The following is a 14578-nucleotide window of genomic DNA, read 5'->3' as shown; positions in this document are numbered from 1 at the left end:
ACCTGAAACCCAATTCTAATTATTGGGTCGTGTTAATTGGGCTCTGGATCCGTTTTCTTTTTAATGTTTATGGATCAAATAATGTATTGGAATATTAGGGGGGTGGGTGGTAACAACTTCACACGGAATCTGAAGGCTATTTTTGGAAACTCAAAACCTGCGGTCCTTATGCTTTCAGAAACAAAGTGTGGAGATGATTCAAAATTACAGCGTCTATACTCACTGGGCTTCGACAGTCTTTTCTCTGTTCCAAGTACTGGTCGGTCAGGGGGTCTAGCGGTTGCTTGGAAGAGTGACTTTGTTCAGATTTCAGTTCATAAAAGTGATAGACAATTTCTACACTTAAAATGCAAAGTCGCAGGGAAACCTTCTTTTTTCCTTACTGCCATTTATGCAATTCCCCACTCACAGTTCCGGCAAATTCTTTGGGAGGAGTTGAAACTATTATCCCAAAGTATCTCTGATCCATGGGTGGTGATTGGGGATTTTAACGACATTGCGGAGGAGTCAGAACGGATAGGTGGAAGACATCCAAACAGCAATAGAATGAGTTGGTTTAATGACCGAATTAAAGAGTGTAGGCTGACAGATTTAGGATTTAAAGGTCCTAAGTTTACTTGGAAAGGGCCAAAGATGATGGGGTGCTCACGGATGTATGAGAGACTAGATCGAGCCTTGGGCAATGCTATGTTCATGTCTTCTTTTCAAAATTATTTGATAAAGGTATGTGCTCGAACAAAATTTTCTGACCATAATCCTTTGAGTTTGTGTCTTGATGCTGAAAGATTGAAATTTAGAGGAAACAAACCCTTTCGTTTTGAAGCTATGTGGATTGAGCATGAGAATTTCAATAATTTTGTGGAAAATGCCTGGAAGTGTGATGATGATATTAATAGGAGTTTGTCTCACTTTAAAGATTCCATCCTTGTATGGAATAAGGAAGTTTTTGGCTTTGTAGAATTGAAGAAACGGAATATTTTAGCTAGATTGGAAGGTATTCAAACATCTCCAGCCTATCCTCTATCAAAATTCCTTACTGATCTTGAATCAAACTTGCAGTTGGAATTAGAGGAGGTGTTAAAGTTGGAAGAAGTCAAATGGTTTCAAAAGTCTAGATCAAATTGGTTAACTGAGGGAGATAGGAATACTCGTTATTATCATCTAAAAACTCAAAAGAGGAGGAAATGGAATAAAATTCTTACTCTGAAAAATGAACAGGGTAATTGGGTGGATGATGATGCTGAACTGAAAGAAATGGTTGTCGATTATTTCAAACTTTTATTCTCTTCAAATGACACCAGCTATAATGACCTAGAAACGAGGGCCAATTTTCCTAAGGTTGATCGCAATCTGATAAATGATATGAGTAATTTGCCTACTGATGAAGAGATTAAATCTGCGCTGTTCGCTATGGGCCCCTACAAAGCCCCCGGATTCGACGGATTCTCCCCTATCTTTTTTCAACACAATTGGAAGGTGTTGGGCCCCTCTATTTGTAGCTTTGTCAAAGGCATTTTTCAGGGAAGTCTAAAAGTGGATGACTCAAACAAAACCTTGATTTCTCTTATTCCAAAAAGAGAAAATCCTCAGCTAGTTGCTCACTTCAGGCCTATCTCTCTTTGTTCAGTGCATTACAAATGCTTAACTAAAGTTATCACCCACAGACTTAAAGCAGTGATGAATGATTTAATTTCCCCTTTCCAGTCCAGCTTCATCAAAGGAAGACATATACAGGACAACATTATCATTGGTCAGGAAGTTCTTCATGTAATGAGTAAAGCCAGAGGAAAGAGAGGGCTTATAGCAATGAAAGTTGATCTGGAAAAAGCCTATGATAGGCTTAATTGGAACTTCCTTCGCACTGTACTGTATGATGTGGGTTTTGATGATAAATTTGTGAATCTTGTTATGGATTGTGTAACCTCTGTAACCTATAATGTGTTGTGGAATGGATCAACAACTGAGTACTTTGCTCCTATGAGAGGTCTTAGACAAGGAGACCCTATCTCCCCCTTTCTTTTTGTTCTTTGTATGGATAGGTTATCCCATCTTATCTGTGATGCAGTTGATGAAGGTAAGTGGAGAGCTATTTCCATTTCCAAAGGTGGCCTTTCTATCTCTCATCTAATGTTTGCTGATGATTTATTGCTCTTTGGAGTTGCTTCTGAGAAACAAGTTGCTTGCATGATGGAAGTTTTGGATCAATTTTCTCAGGCTTCAGGCGAGAAAGTTAACAGAGATAAATCTTCCTTATTTTTCTCTCCTAAAGTTGATGCAAATGTTAGAAGAAGGATTAGAGAGTCAACACAAATGAAAGTGTCAACAGAAATAGGGAAGTATCTTGGTTTTCCCTTAACAAAAAGTAAAAAACCTATAGCAAAGTTTCAATATATAGTTGACCAGGTGAGAAACAAGTTAGCCAATTGGAAAGCGGAATGCTTGTCTACTGCAGGTCGCATCACTTTGGCTAAGTCTGTATTGAGCTCTATTCCTCTTTATCCTATGCAAGTTTCCCAAATCCCTAAGAAGATTTGTGATGAGGTGGAAAGACTACAAAGAGACTTCATATGGGGTCATAACCGGGATGAGCAAGGCTATCATCCTATAGGTTGGCAATCTGTTACTCTTCCTAAGTCTTATGGAGGCCTGGGTTTCAGGAAACTTGCTTCGATGAATTCTGCTTGTGGTGCAAAGTTAGCCTGGAAATTAATGATAGGGGAAAGAGGTCTGTGGGCTGATGTAATGTTTCAGAAGTATATGATGCATAATGATGAAAATCTATTTGATGCTAGGCCAGGAGATTCCAGTGTTTGGAAATTTATTTGCAGACAACGAGAATTGATTGAGAAAGGATCTATGTGGCAGCTGAGGAATGGGAAATCAGTCAATTTTTTTAATGATTTATGGCTATATCATGATGTGAAAGTTAAAGAACTCTGCTTAAGACCTCTGTCTATCGAAGAGGACAGCAGCGTGGTGGCAGACTGGATGATTTGTGGTAACTGGGATTTTCATAAGCTGGAATCTATTGTTAAGCCTGAGGTTTTGACAAAACTTAAGGGAGTAATGCCTCCTTTTGATTCTGCTGGGGAGGATTTTTTAGTATGGAAAGACTCAAGCACTGGTATGTTCAGCATTAAGAGTGCTTATTTTATGATGGAGGAGAATCCCCAAACTCTCTATAGTCCAATCTATAAGCTTATTTGGAAATGGAGAGGTGCTGAAAGGATTCGGGTGTTTATTTGGAGAATTTTCCATGGTAGACTTCCTACTAATCTATGGAGAAGTAGATGGTCTCAGTGTTCCCCTATGTGTTCTTATTGCTTTCAAAATGCTGAAAGTATTCTACATGTTCTTAGAGACTGTGCCTATGCAAGATCAGTGTGGGATGTGTTGGTAGACAACAAACAGGTGAACAGTTTTTATTCTGGTACTTTAAAAGAGTGGATTGCTCTAAATCTCAAGGAAAATATGGGTTCTGATAGAAATAATAATTGGAATCTGACATGGGGAGTTACTGTTTGGAAATTGTGGCTCTGGAGGAATAAAGCAACTTTTGATGAGACTTTTGTTAGACCTGCTAATCCAGTAGCTATAATCAGAGATAGATGGCCGGACCTCACTTTTGCTGCTACAAAGTTGCATTATGGCATGAGAGAACAGCCGTTGGACAACTCAACTATTTGGAAGCAGCCATCAAAAGGATGGATTAAAGTAAATGTGGATGGTGCTGTGTCAAATAGCTCGAAAAAAGCTGGCTGTGGGGGATGCATTAGAGACCATAATGGAATTTGGATTGTGGGTTTCTCGCTTCAACTCGGGTCGTGTAATGTTTTAGAGGCTGAAACTTGGGCTATTTTCAAGGGCTTGAAGTTAGCTTGGGATTTTGGATTTAAACGTGTTATTATTGAATCTGATGCAAAGAATCTGATTGAGTCTATTAATCAGGGGAGGAACAATCAGTATTGCAGCTTGTTAATGATGCAGACACTTGAGTTATTGAAGTTTGACTGGGAAGTGCAGCTCTGCTATATCAGTAGAAATGCTAATGAAGTTGCTGATAAATTGGCTAAAAGAGGACTATCAACCTCATCATATTTTGATACGTGCCCGAGCAGCCTGAGAAGCTTAGTGGAGAAGGATTGTGTGGGATTAATCCCACTTTAGTCCAGTTTTTTTATTTTATTTTCAGTTGTACCAAAAAAAAAAAAATATTGTGGTGGTTTAGTTTGGTTTTCATTGACAAAACTCTTCGGTTCTTTCGTAGGAGTGTTCAGTTTGCTAGAAAAGAACCAATCTCTCGTAATGTGAGAAATCACGGTTTAAATTTTTTGCTAGGAAAAGTATTTACATTTAGTGACTAACGATACCTTAAAGGAAAAAAATTTAACAAAGATGTTCATAAAGGCACTATAGTATATACAATCAAAGCCAACAAATCACTTTCGATGAATAAAGTATTAGAAATGCAGAAGTAGATGAAGTCGAAAGTTTTGAAATGCCTCCAAAACCTTCTCTATTTTCCAATGAGACTGTTGTATTGGATGATACACTTGACTCTGACTTAACAAAATCCACTATCCGTTTACGTTCTCATAGTAGTCCAGCTAGTAATAATGATGTGATGATTCATGTTATGTTACTACCTCTAATCTTTAATATAAAAGATATTTGACTAATTTGAGTAGATTAAAGAAACTAATCAAATTAGTTATTTGTAATGAATATATATTATCTTTTCTGAAATATTCTTGCTAATCAGTGTATTGGCTACAACTAACATTGTTATAATGACTACTTTAGGAAAAAAAATAGATAAATATGAGAGACATAGTGAATTGAATCTTATATTTAATACCAAAATAAAAAGTCAAATGATATCTTATATTAAAGATTGGAGGTAGTAAATTCAGAGAAACTTTAGCTGAGGTTTTACATTAGAAAAAGGAGTCATTTGGACCATTAAGTTTTATTTGGTATCTTCAAGTTATTTTATTCCATTTATGTCGTGCTACAGAAATTAATTGGAAAAATTTTGATGAAAAAATGTAAGATTAAAAAGCAAACAAAATTAATTTAAAGTTTTTAACTCATTTCTCCAATTTTTTAAATTGAACTCATTAAAATTTTTCTTCCTCTCTCATTCCCTTTATTTCCCTCATTCCAAACAGATACACAACAACGTTAAAGCTCAGAATGAACAAACGATACAAATCTTGACCATTTCAAATATATAGAATCTATCAATTTATAATAATTGTAACTTGGAGATGAATATGTGCTAAACACTAAAAAATTTTAAATAACCATTGTTTTGAGTTGGCCGAGAAATACTGCCACCGAATCGCTCTGTTTATGTAGTTGCTTTTGAACGCAGGGTCATGTCCCTTGAATTGGTGTCTATGCTCATTCTCTTTTTAATTCAGTCCCTTGCCATAGGCACAGTAACTTACTTAGGTTATGTCCATACGACCAATGTTATTAATCGTAAATTTTGTCATGTTCATGGCGTCGATGGAACAATCCATCACAAAATCAAATTGCAACATGCTTTCCTCGGTTCTCGGTAGAGAATTCCTCCCCCACACCTGTTTTTTTTTTTTTTTAACATATAAGTATTTTTATATTGGAAGTGACCATATTTGAGATACTATCAGCACTAAATATGAGTATTTTCCCTAACATAGATTCGAACATTGGTTCAATATATATTGTGAGAGACTAATCATTTCTGTTAGACCCAATCTCTTTTGATTTTTTTCTTCTTGTTTTTTCCGCTCTTGGTGATAGTATATTTGAGAGAAAAAGAGAAAGGTCTTTAAAATATTCAATTGAAGTAGAGCTTCTTGTCTCAAAAACAAAACAAAAAAAAATACAGAAGTAGAGTTTGGGGCATAACGTCAGCCCAAAACACATGCACTGCGACGTGTTATTTTCTCAGGCCCACGCTCATGGATAGGTCCACAAATGACGAATCTATGGATGCAAGCTGCAAAAATCCCTTTTTTCCTGAATGTTTAGTTTTGGGAAAAATTGCAATTAGCTCCCACCCAGGAGAATTAAATACAAAAAGGTTACTTGAAATCATCAAATTATTCTGAAATCTTAAAGGACCTCATTGCAAGATATTCCATTTGTTTAATTGCCAAATTATCTTCATTTTTTTTTAAATTTTGCATTCATAATTGAAATAGCAGTCATTAACAATTTAAAGTGTAAGAATTAATAACTATCACGAAAACTATTGACAATTTATATATTACATTTTTGTGATGAGTTGAGACATTATTGGATATCAAATACAAACAACTCTTCCAATGAAAATTCAAACATTAGTTCAATATGTTGTAACTACTAAACCCAATTCCTATTTGTTTTAAAACAGTTAATAGATGCAAAGTTTCTAGTACCAAAAAAAAAAAGAAGAAGCAAAGTTTGGGGCATAACACTAGTCCAAAATAGATGAACTGTGAGCTTTTAGTTTATGAGGCTCAAAATTAATATCCACACACCAACAAGATTGGATATAACGGAAAAAGTTAGTCCCTTATAACGTGGTAATTAAAATATGAAACAAAATGTTTTCATTAATTTGAACAATTACATTTAATTTTTAATCTTTTGTTAAAGGAAAAAAAAAGAACTTAAACGAATTTTCAGCCTCAATTGAAAAACATCTAGACGTGCAAAATACTCCTAAGCTAGATAGAGCTGGAAGTCAAGAAGTTAATGGACTTTGGAAGAAACATTCACATTTGACAGCGACATGGAAAACAATTGTCTCCAATTCACATGTTTTCTGCAATGTAGGGGGAGATTCTTGGCCAAAGTCTATACCATCGTCCCACACAATTTGGCGTGAATAACAATTCAAATGTGAAATGACATACTTTCATTTCCAACAATTTCGTTCGTAATTTTTTTTAAAGACGTAATAAAACTGATGTTATATACTACTCTGATTCTATTTATAAGGTAGAGATAGAAGGTTTTTCTTGATCCTATTTATAAACTATCCCATTATATTTTTAGTATGAATATACTATTTTGTCTTTCATTTATTATAGTGTAGATAATTATTTCTTTGAAATGTGTATATGTTAAATAGAGATAAAAATAAAAAATAATAAAAACCATATTGGATGTACCTATTCTTCTTTTTAATTTTTAATTTGGTACCTATGGGTTTCTTTCTCTTAATTAAATATTTAGTTTTTCTTTATTAACAAATTTAAATGATGACTTTACAATTAAATGTTGACAAGTTATGCTTTAAATTTTAATTCTGTAACCTAAAACTTTTATATCTTTAAATTTAAGCATTTGAATGATTAGATGTTTGACAAATATGAAAAATACTAAAATATTAAACATTTTATCATTTATAAAAATAATTATATTAAAAGATTAAAAATTGCAACGCGTTTTGCTAGCATTTAAATTTGGAGTGATCATTTAAGTTCGTTGAGTAGAATTCGCTGTTAAATGAAACTAATTTTGTTAACATACAGGAACAAAAACTACATTTTTAAACTTGAGAGATTAACTGAATTTTTGCCAAAATTTAGAAGATTAATACTCCTCCAGTCCTAAATATAAGACCCTTACACACACTAGTATAATGGTATTATATTTAGGACAGGAGGAGTAACATTTTTTTATGATTTATTTTGTAAGCCCGATCTTAAAATTAAATGAGCCAAAAAATCTAAACAACATTTTCGCGTCCCATGTTTCCCAGAATCTACTGGGAAGTCCTTTGCCAAAATCAATATTCAACGCCACTGAAGATAACTCGGCGTGAATGACAATTCAAATGTGAAACCAAATGTTTTCGTCAATTCGAACAATTACATTTAATTTGTAATCTTTTGTTAAAGAATAAAAAAGAACTCAAATGAATTTTCAGCCACAATTGAAAAACATCTAGACGTGCAAAATACTCCTTAGCTAAACAGAGGTGGAAATTAAGAAGTTATTGGACTTTGGAAAAAGCATTCACATTTGACAGCGACATGGAAAATAATTGTCTCCAATTCACATGTTTTCTGGAATGTGCATTCACATTTGAAAAAAATATAATTAGCATTTGCGCCGGTGGAAAGAAACACACGAAGTCTTCCATATTACCCACACAATACTCATCCCAACAAAAAATAGACTTAAATAATTTTAAGTCAAGTTAGAAATGGATTATAATATCTCTTGAAATTAAAATGCATGGAAAAACCTACAACTACTTTTAAGCAATGACGAACGGAGATAAACGTCTCTAGTTTTCCACATTTATATAGCAACATTTGGCGGAAAGCTTGTGGCCTCCAAGATGGCGCTGTAGTTCATTTGGAAATTGAATACATTAAGAAAGTTAAATAAATTAATTAAATATAATAAATATAAGATGATTTTTCTAAAATAATTTTTGTGAAATATTAGATTATATATATTAATTTATAAGTTAGATAAATTAATCTAAAAAATAATAAATATAAAAAATAAAGTAAATTAGAGTTTTATGTTTAGAATAAAAATTGACTCCTTAGCCAATTTTCATATTTTGGAGGGAAGCTGCATAAAATAAGTTACAAAGGAGCCATAATATTCCATAAAACTTGGGGGCACGAGAATTTATGACACTCATAAATATATGAGTCAAGAGGCATGTTTTGTTCTTAGTAAGTTCTAAATCCAACTCACCAAAACTTTTCTCTTATTAAAAAAAAAAAATACTCATCCTTAAGAAAGAGACATCTTGACCTGTAAAATAAGTTAGAAACTAAAATAGAAAGACAAAGTATTTAAAATTTTTATTAGTACCTTCAGAAGACTAAAACGTTAAACAAGTATCTCTAATTTTCCGCATGACAGTGATATTTGGTTGAAAACTTTTCTCCCTTAAATATGCTCATCAAAGCCGCTTGTAAGCCAAGATGAAAATATATGGGGGGAAAATCATAACTTTCAACAATAAATATAAATGAAATTGGAATCTGGTAATTTCCCTCTTGTATCGCATAAAAAGGTCATGATATTGGATGATGACAATTAAAATAGCTACGTCACATTTTCCACATTGATTAATGATAAAGTTGACCCCAAATAGAATTAAATTAGATCCATCAAAGTTAATTATAACTTTGACTAATGACTATGGAAGCAAATGACTATACCTCTAATTCCTTTATATATCCTATATTTTACAGAATATATCCCTTTATTGGATAAGTTCTCCACAAATTAAAATGAAAAAAAAAAAATTAAAAGAGAGATAATGATACATCTCCAAAAATTAGAGCAAAATGAAACTTTGTGTGAATTATGCTCTTGTGTGCTTTTTGCATAGGTTTCTACTTGATTATTTGAGTAAGACCTTAAGTATTAATTACATTGAATTTAAAGAAATGAGTAGTGACACTATTTATAATTTTTAAATAATGCGACGTAATACGAATTGTGTTGTATCGATTTACCCAATAAATTAAAACTGCTAAGTCCAACGAGTGAATATTACAACAAACAATTGATTTTATTATAGAAAGGGTAATTTTGAGAATAATAATATATTATTACTCAATTCAAAAGATGAATCTTCTGGATGAATGATTTTAAGATTCAAATCATCCTTTCCTAACGTATGGCGAAAAGTTAAAGAAGAGAAAAAGAGAAAAAAATCTTACCACAGACAATAATTTTATCAATTAATCTAATTTGACAATGATATGAAAAATATTACCATGCTAAACAGAAAACATAAGTGGCTACATGGATAATGAAAGGATTCATTTATGGAATGAACTTGAAATCTTACATTACAAATCTTTCAGATTATTCCCAAAAAAAGTAAAAATTATACATATAAAGCGCACATATAAATATATGCTTTATATAATTATATATATTATATTTTTTCATACATGTGATGAGTCTTAATCTTAAAAGACTAACATATTAAGAGGAAAATCCACTTCAATTTATAAATCTCACAGGCTTCCTAATAATGTAAGGCTCATAATGATGTCCTAACTCCTATGTATGCTTGGAGAAAATATTATATATATATATATATATATATATTATATTACCTATGTATACTTTGGTGGAAAACTTGAGGCGTGCAAGATGTGACCCTCAACAATTATAAGTTACAAAGGGACCATAATATTGTGTAAAACTTGGGGGCACAAGACTTTATGATACCAGACAACGAAGAGAATATAAATAATATGCCAAGCTTTCCAAGCCGCGTGTAGAATGCTCGACCTTCAAGAAAGGGACGTCTAGACCTACAAAATAGAGTAAGTTAGAAATTATATCAGATAAACAAAATACTCAAAAGGTTCAATTATCACTTTGAAAAAGGCCTAAAAAAGTTAACAAATGTCTCTGATTTTCCACGTGATGGTGATATTTGGGTGAAAAGTTTTTTGCCCCCCCTAAATACGGTCATAAGAGTTGTTAGTCAAGCTAGAAATTAAAAAAAAAAACTCATGATTTTTAACAAGAAATATAAATAAAATTGGAATCCATAGAAAAAGTCATGATATTGGATGAGGACGATGAAAGCAATTATGTCAAATTTTCCAAACTCCGTGTAGGAAACCTATCACAATAGAAATATATTTCTAAATTTAAAAAGTGTTTGGATGAAAACTAAATCATGACTTTAAAACTAATTTTACATTATTCAAAATAAATATGTGAGAAGAGTTTTATTTCAACTTAGATAAAAATAATTGTTTAAAGTGCTTCCAATGCTTCCTAAACACCTCCTTACAAAACAAACATTTGTCCATGTTTTTCAACATTGCTTGAATATTTGGTAAAGCTGTAAATAAGGGTTAGGGTGTAAAGCCCCGGCCCTTTAAAACTCACATGCCACATACCTTGAAATCATGTAATTATTAAAACTCAACCCTTGGGTATGTGGGTTCAAGGTCTAAAAGAGCTGGCCTTTTAATATTATTTTTTAAAAATTTAAATTATTTTGAAATAAAAAATAAATCAATAAAACTTCTAAATTTTTTTATTCAAATTAAAAATATTAATAAAAGAAACTAGCTAATGACGTATGGAAAAAACATTAAACGCCAATAATCTATTGTCCAAACCCAAAAAAAAAAGCCAAAACCAAATGCAACACAGAAAGTAAAAAGATTAAAACCAAGCAACTAAAGATTAACAATATTAACATATTTTCATTCTCCTTATTATGATCAAGATCAACAATATTTGATTGTTCTTTACTACAAGTTGGCTCTTCTTCAATGATAAAAATATCAAGTTTTTGTCTTCATCACCCTTATCTAAAGTAAAGTTACGCAATAGTTATGAGTATAAATGAGAGCCTGAACATTTGTTAGAATAGGAAATTTTTGTACTTTGTTAAGACATGTGAATCGATGATAAAAGAAGATTTACTGGCTACCATAATGGTTGAAATGCTATAAATATCAACTAGCATTGTTAAAAGAATTGAAATTTGATTTTAATTGTTCTTCTACTAATCCAAGATATCTAATTCTTTTCAATTATCTTGCTTAAGTTTAAGACTTGTCCATAAAAAATTGATCCATAATTATATAAATATATTGATAATATTAAAAGTATAGGCGGGCTTAAATGGGCTGGTCTTTTCATTCTTGAGTCCTATAAGACTAGCATTTTTACTAAATAAGTTCTCTAGAAATTAAAAGAGATAATCTTACATCTCCAAAAATTAGAGTATAATTAAACGTGTTGTTTGAATCATGCTCTTGTGATTTATGTATAAGCTTCTGCTCCCTCCAGTTCATGATATGAAAAGTTGGTTAATTGTTCTCATATACTAATAAATAGAATTTTAGTCATTAAATGATTTTTTTTTCAATTTTATGCCTAAAAAATAATAAAATTACTTTTAATGGTACACTTTTATTATCTCTCATATTTCTCATCTCTCTCCTATATTTAATAAGAATAAAAATAAAAAAATTACATTAATTATCCTGATAATATCTTATATTTTGAATCATAATTTTCTTCTAACCTACTTTTTAATTATACTATGGAACTGGAGGGAGTACTTGATTATTAGGTGGGACAGTAAGCATTAATTTGAAATTTTTCTCCCTGCCATCTAAGTATTACATTGAATTTAAAGAATACAATGAGTGACATTAATTATAAGTTTAAAATAATGCGATGTAATATGAATTGTGTTATATATATTGATTTATACAAGAAAACTGCTGACTCCAACAACTGAATATTATAAAAAAAAAAATCATTTTTTCATAGAAAGAGTCATTTGAAAAATAATCTATTGCACAATTCAAAGACGAAGTCCGAGTAGATGTCTTTAAAATTCAAATCATCCTAACGGGAAGCTAAATATTAAACAAGAGAAAAAAGAGAACGAAATCTTACTATAAACATGATTATATTAATTTTATCCATTACATTAATTTGACGATGATATGAAAAACATTACTATGCGAAACAGAAAACACAAATTGCTATTCTTTCACAATAAAAAGATCCATTAAATTATTGTCAACAAAAGTTATATATATATATATCTATCTATCTCTATAAACCTAGCATATATATGTTCTGGGGGGGGCATTTATTGTAACTCATGAATCACTTCCAACTCAAAATTCAAATGTCCTGGTGAATAATGGTACTTGTATTGCTTGAAGTAGCAAAGTCATTCACAAAGTGCCTTGCGGCAAGTCGCTTGTCCTTCTGGTTTAAATTTAAAATTCTTATTTTGGTCAAGCACTTCTATTGAGAATTCCATTTTTAATTTCTTTTTATTGAGAATTCACTATTTACAACGGTAATCACTACGGTTATGATAATGAATGTTCCCCTCACCAAAACAAAATTATCTTACAAAATTATGGTTAATATAACTTTTTATCTCAGAAATTTGAGTCAATTTTGGTTTTAGTCTCTCAAATTTCTAACCCGTATAGTTTTAGTCTCTGAAATTTAGTCTGTTTTAAAACATTTGTCCTTGAAGATTTATTAGTATTAAAATCTGCTGAAATATCATAAACCGTATTAAAATGATGATGTGAATTCACCAGATGACAACTAGCTGGATTTTGTTTAAATAACAAAACAGTTATATAGAAAGGGATGAGTTCTCAAAACATGACCAACTCCTCAAACGAGCAAGAGAAAAAAGAGGGTTAAATTAATAATTGCATTTTGAGGCCCCGTTCTTTTTTCTTTCTTATGTTACCTGCACAAAATCTAGCTATATACCATTGAGTGACTTCATATCACCAATTTAACGCAGTTGACAACATTTAGCAAATGTTAACACTGTTACACTTTCAGGGACTAATGTTTGAAGACAAACTAAATTCTAGGGATTAAAACTATGGGTTTAAAATTTGAGGCCAAAAGCAACTCAAATTTCAAGAACCAAAATTTATATTAACCCAAAAATTATTATTACAAAATTGAAAAGATTCATTACCTTCTATTGAGATATGTTGTAGAACAAAATTTGACAAGCAAATTTAATACTATATACAGAATAAGGGAGTCAATTTTGCTCTTGATGGACCTGGTGTTAGAATTAGATAAGTAATTTAAAGAGATTAAAAAAATTAGTTAAGTTAGTTAATTGTAATATATATGTGTTGATTTTTCTAAACTATCCTCTTTAATCATGTATATTGGAATAATCCCTTTGTAAGAACTCCTTACGATCAATAAGGATATTTTAAAGAAAATATTATGAATTTAAGAGATAAATTGCATAGAAGTCTTATATTTAAAACCAGATCTAATTTTTAACTTCTAAGTCTTATTTAAGTCTAATTTTTAACAATAACATCCAAAGGATATATTTGCTTAACTGCTCATTTTGTTGATGAGAAATGGAATCTTCATAGCAAGATACTTGCATTCACGCACTTGGGGCCTCCACACATTGGGACAAAATTGGCTAAGAAGGTGCATGAATTATTAGTAGAATGGGGGATTAAGAATAAAGTGTTTTCTGTTACTGTAAACAATGCTTCAGTAAATCATGCTATGCAAAAAGTATTAAAAGAGAGGTTGAATTTGAATAATGCCTTGAAATGCAATGAAGATTTTTTTCCATGTTAGATGTTTTGCCCACATCCTAAATCTCATCATTCAAGAGGGCTTAAAGGTGGCAAGTGAAGTTGTGCACAAAATTAGAGAAAGCATTAGATATGTAAAGGCATTAGAGACTAGAACAATCAATTTGAAGAGATGTATTGACCAAGTCAGGGGTCTTGACACTTCTAGGGGTGTGGCTTTGAAGTTAGATATTGCAACTAGATGGAATTCCACATATGCTTCAAAGTGTGATTAAATATCATCCTCATTTGCCAACTTAGATTTCAATGACACCCATTATCATCTTTGTCCAACAGGTGAAAAGTGGTCTAGAGCCGAGGAGATGTACAAATTCTTGAGTCCATTTGTAGCAATAACGAGGTTAATTTCTAAGTCATCATATCCAAGTTCTAACATGTATTTCATGCATATCTCAAAAATTGAATCATTGCAAAGAAAACATGTGTTTAATGGTAGTTATTGAAGATATGGC

The 14578-nt window shown here is 31.7% G+C and overlaps 1 protein-coding gene across 1 annotated transcript in view; it reads left to right on the top strand.

The window, feature by feature from the left end:
* The window catches only part of LOC114743769 (rust resistance kinase Lr10-like), a 29886-nt gene extending 15545 nt beyond the window's left edge, over positions 1 to 14341 (top strand). Inside the window, exons 4-6 of the mRNA XM_028931989.1 lie at positions 4339 to 4343; positions 4492 to 4638; positions 14110 to 14341. Coding sequence (XP_028787822.1) covers positions 4339 to 4343; positions 4492 to 4638; positions 14110 to 14341 — 384 coding nt within the window. The remainder of the gene's footprint in view (positions 1 to 4338; positions 4344 to 4491; positions 4639 to 14109) is intronic.
* The last annotated feature ends 237 nt before the right edge of the window (positions 14342 to 14578 follow it).

The sequence above is a fragment of the Neltuma alba genome, unplaced genomic scaffold (genome assembly GCF_004799145.2).
Source record: "Neltuma alba isolate B1F8T4 unplaced genomic scaffold, ASM479914v2 tig00004124_pilon, whole genome shotgun sequence".
NCBI classification, from domain to species: Eukaryota; Viridiplantae; Streptophyta; class Magnoliopsida; order Fabales; family Fabaceae; genus Neltuma; species Neltuma alba.
The sequence above is the reverse complement of the archived record's forward strand: the minus strand, read 5'-3'. Positions and strand labels throughout refer to the sequence as shown.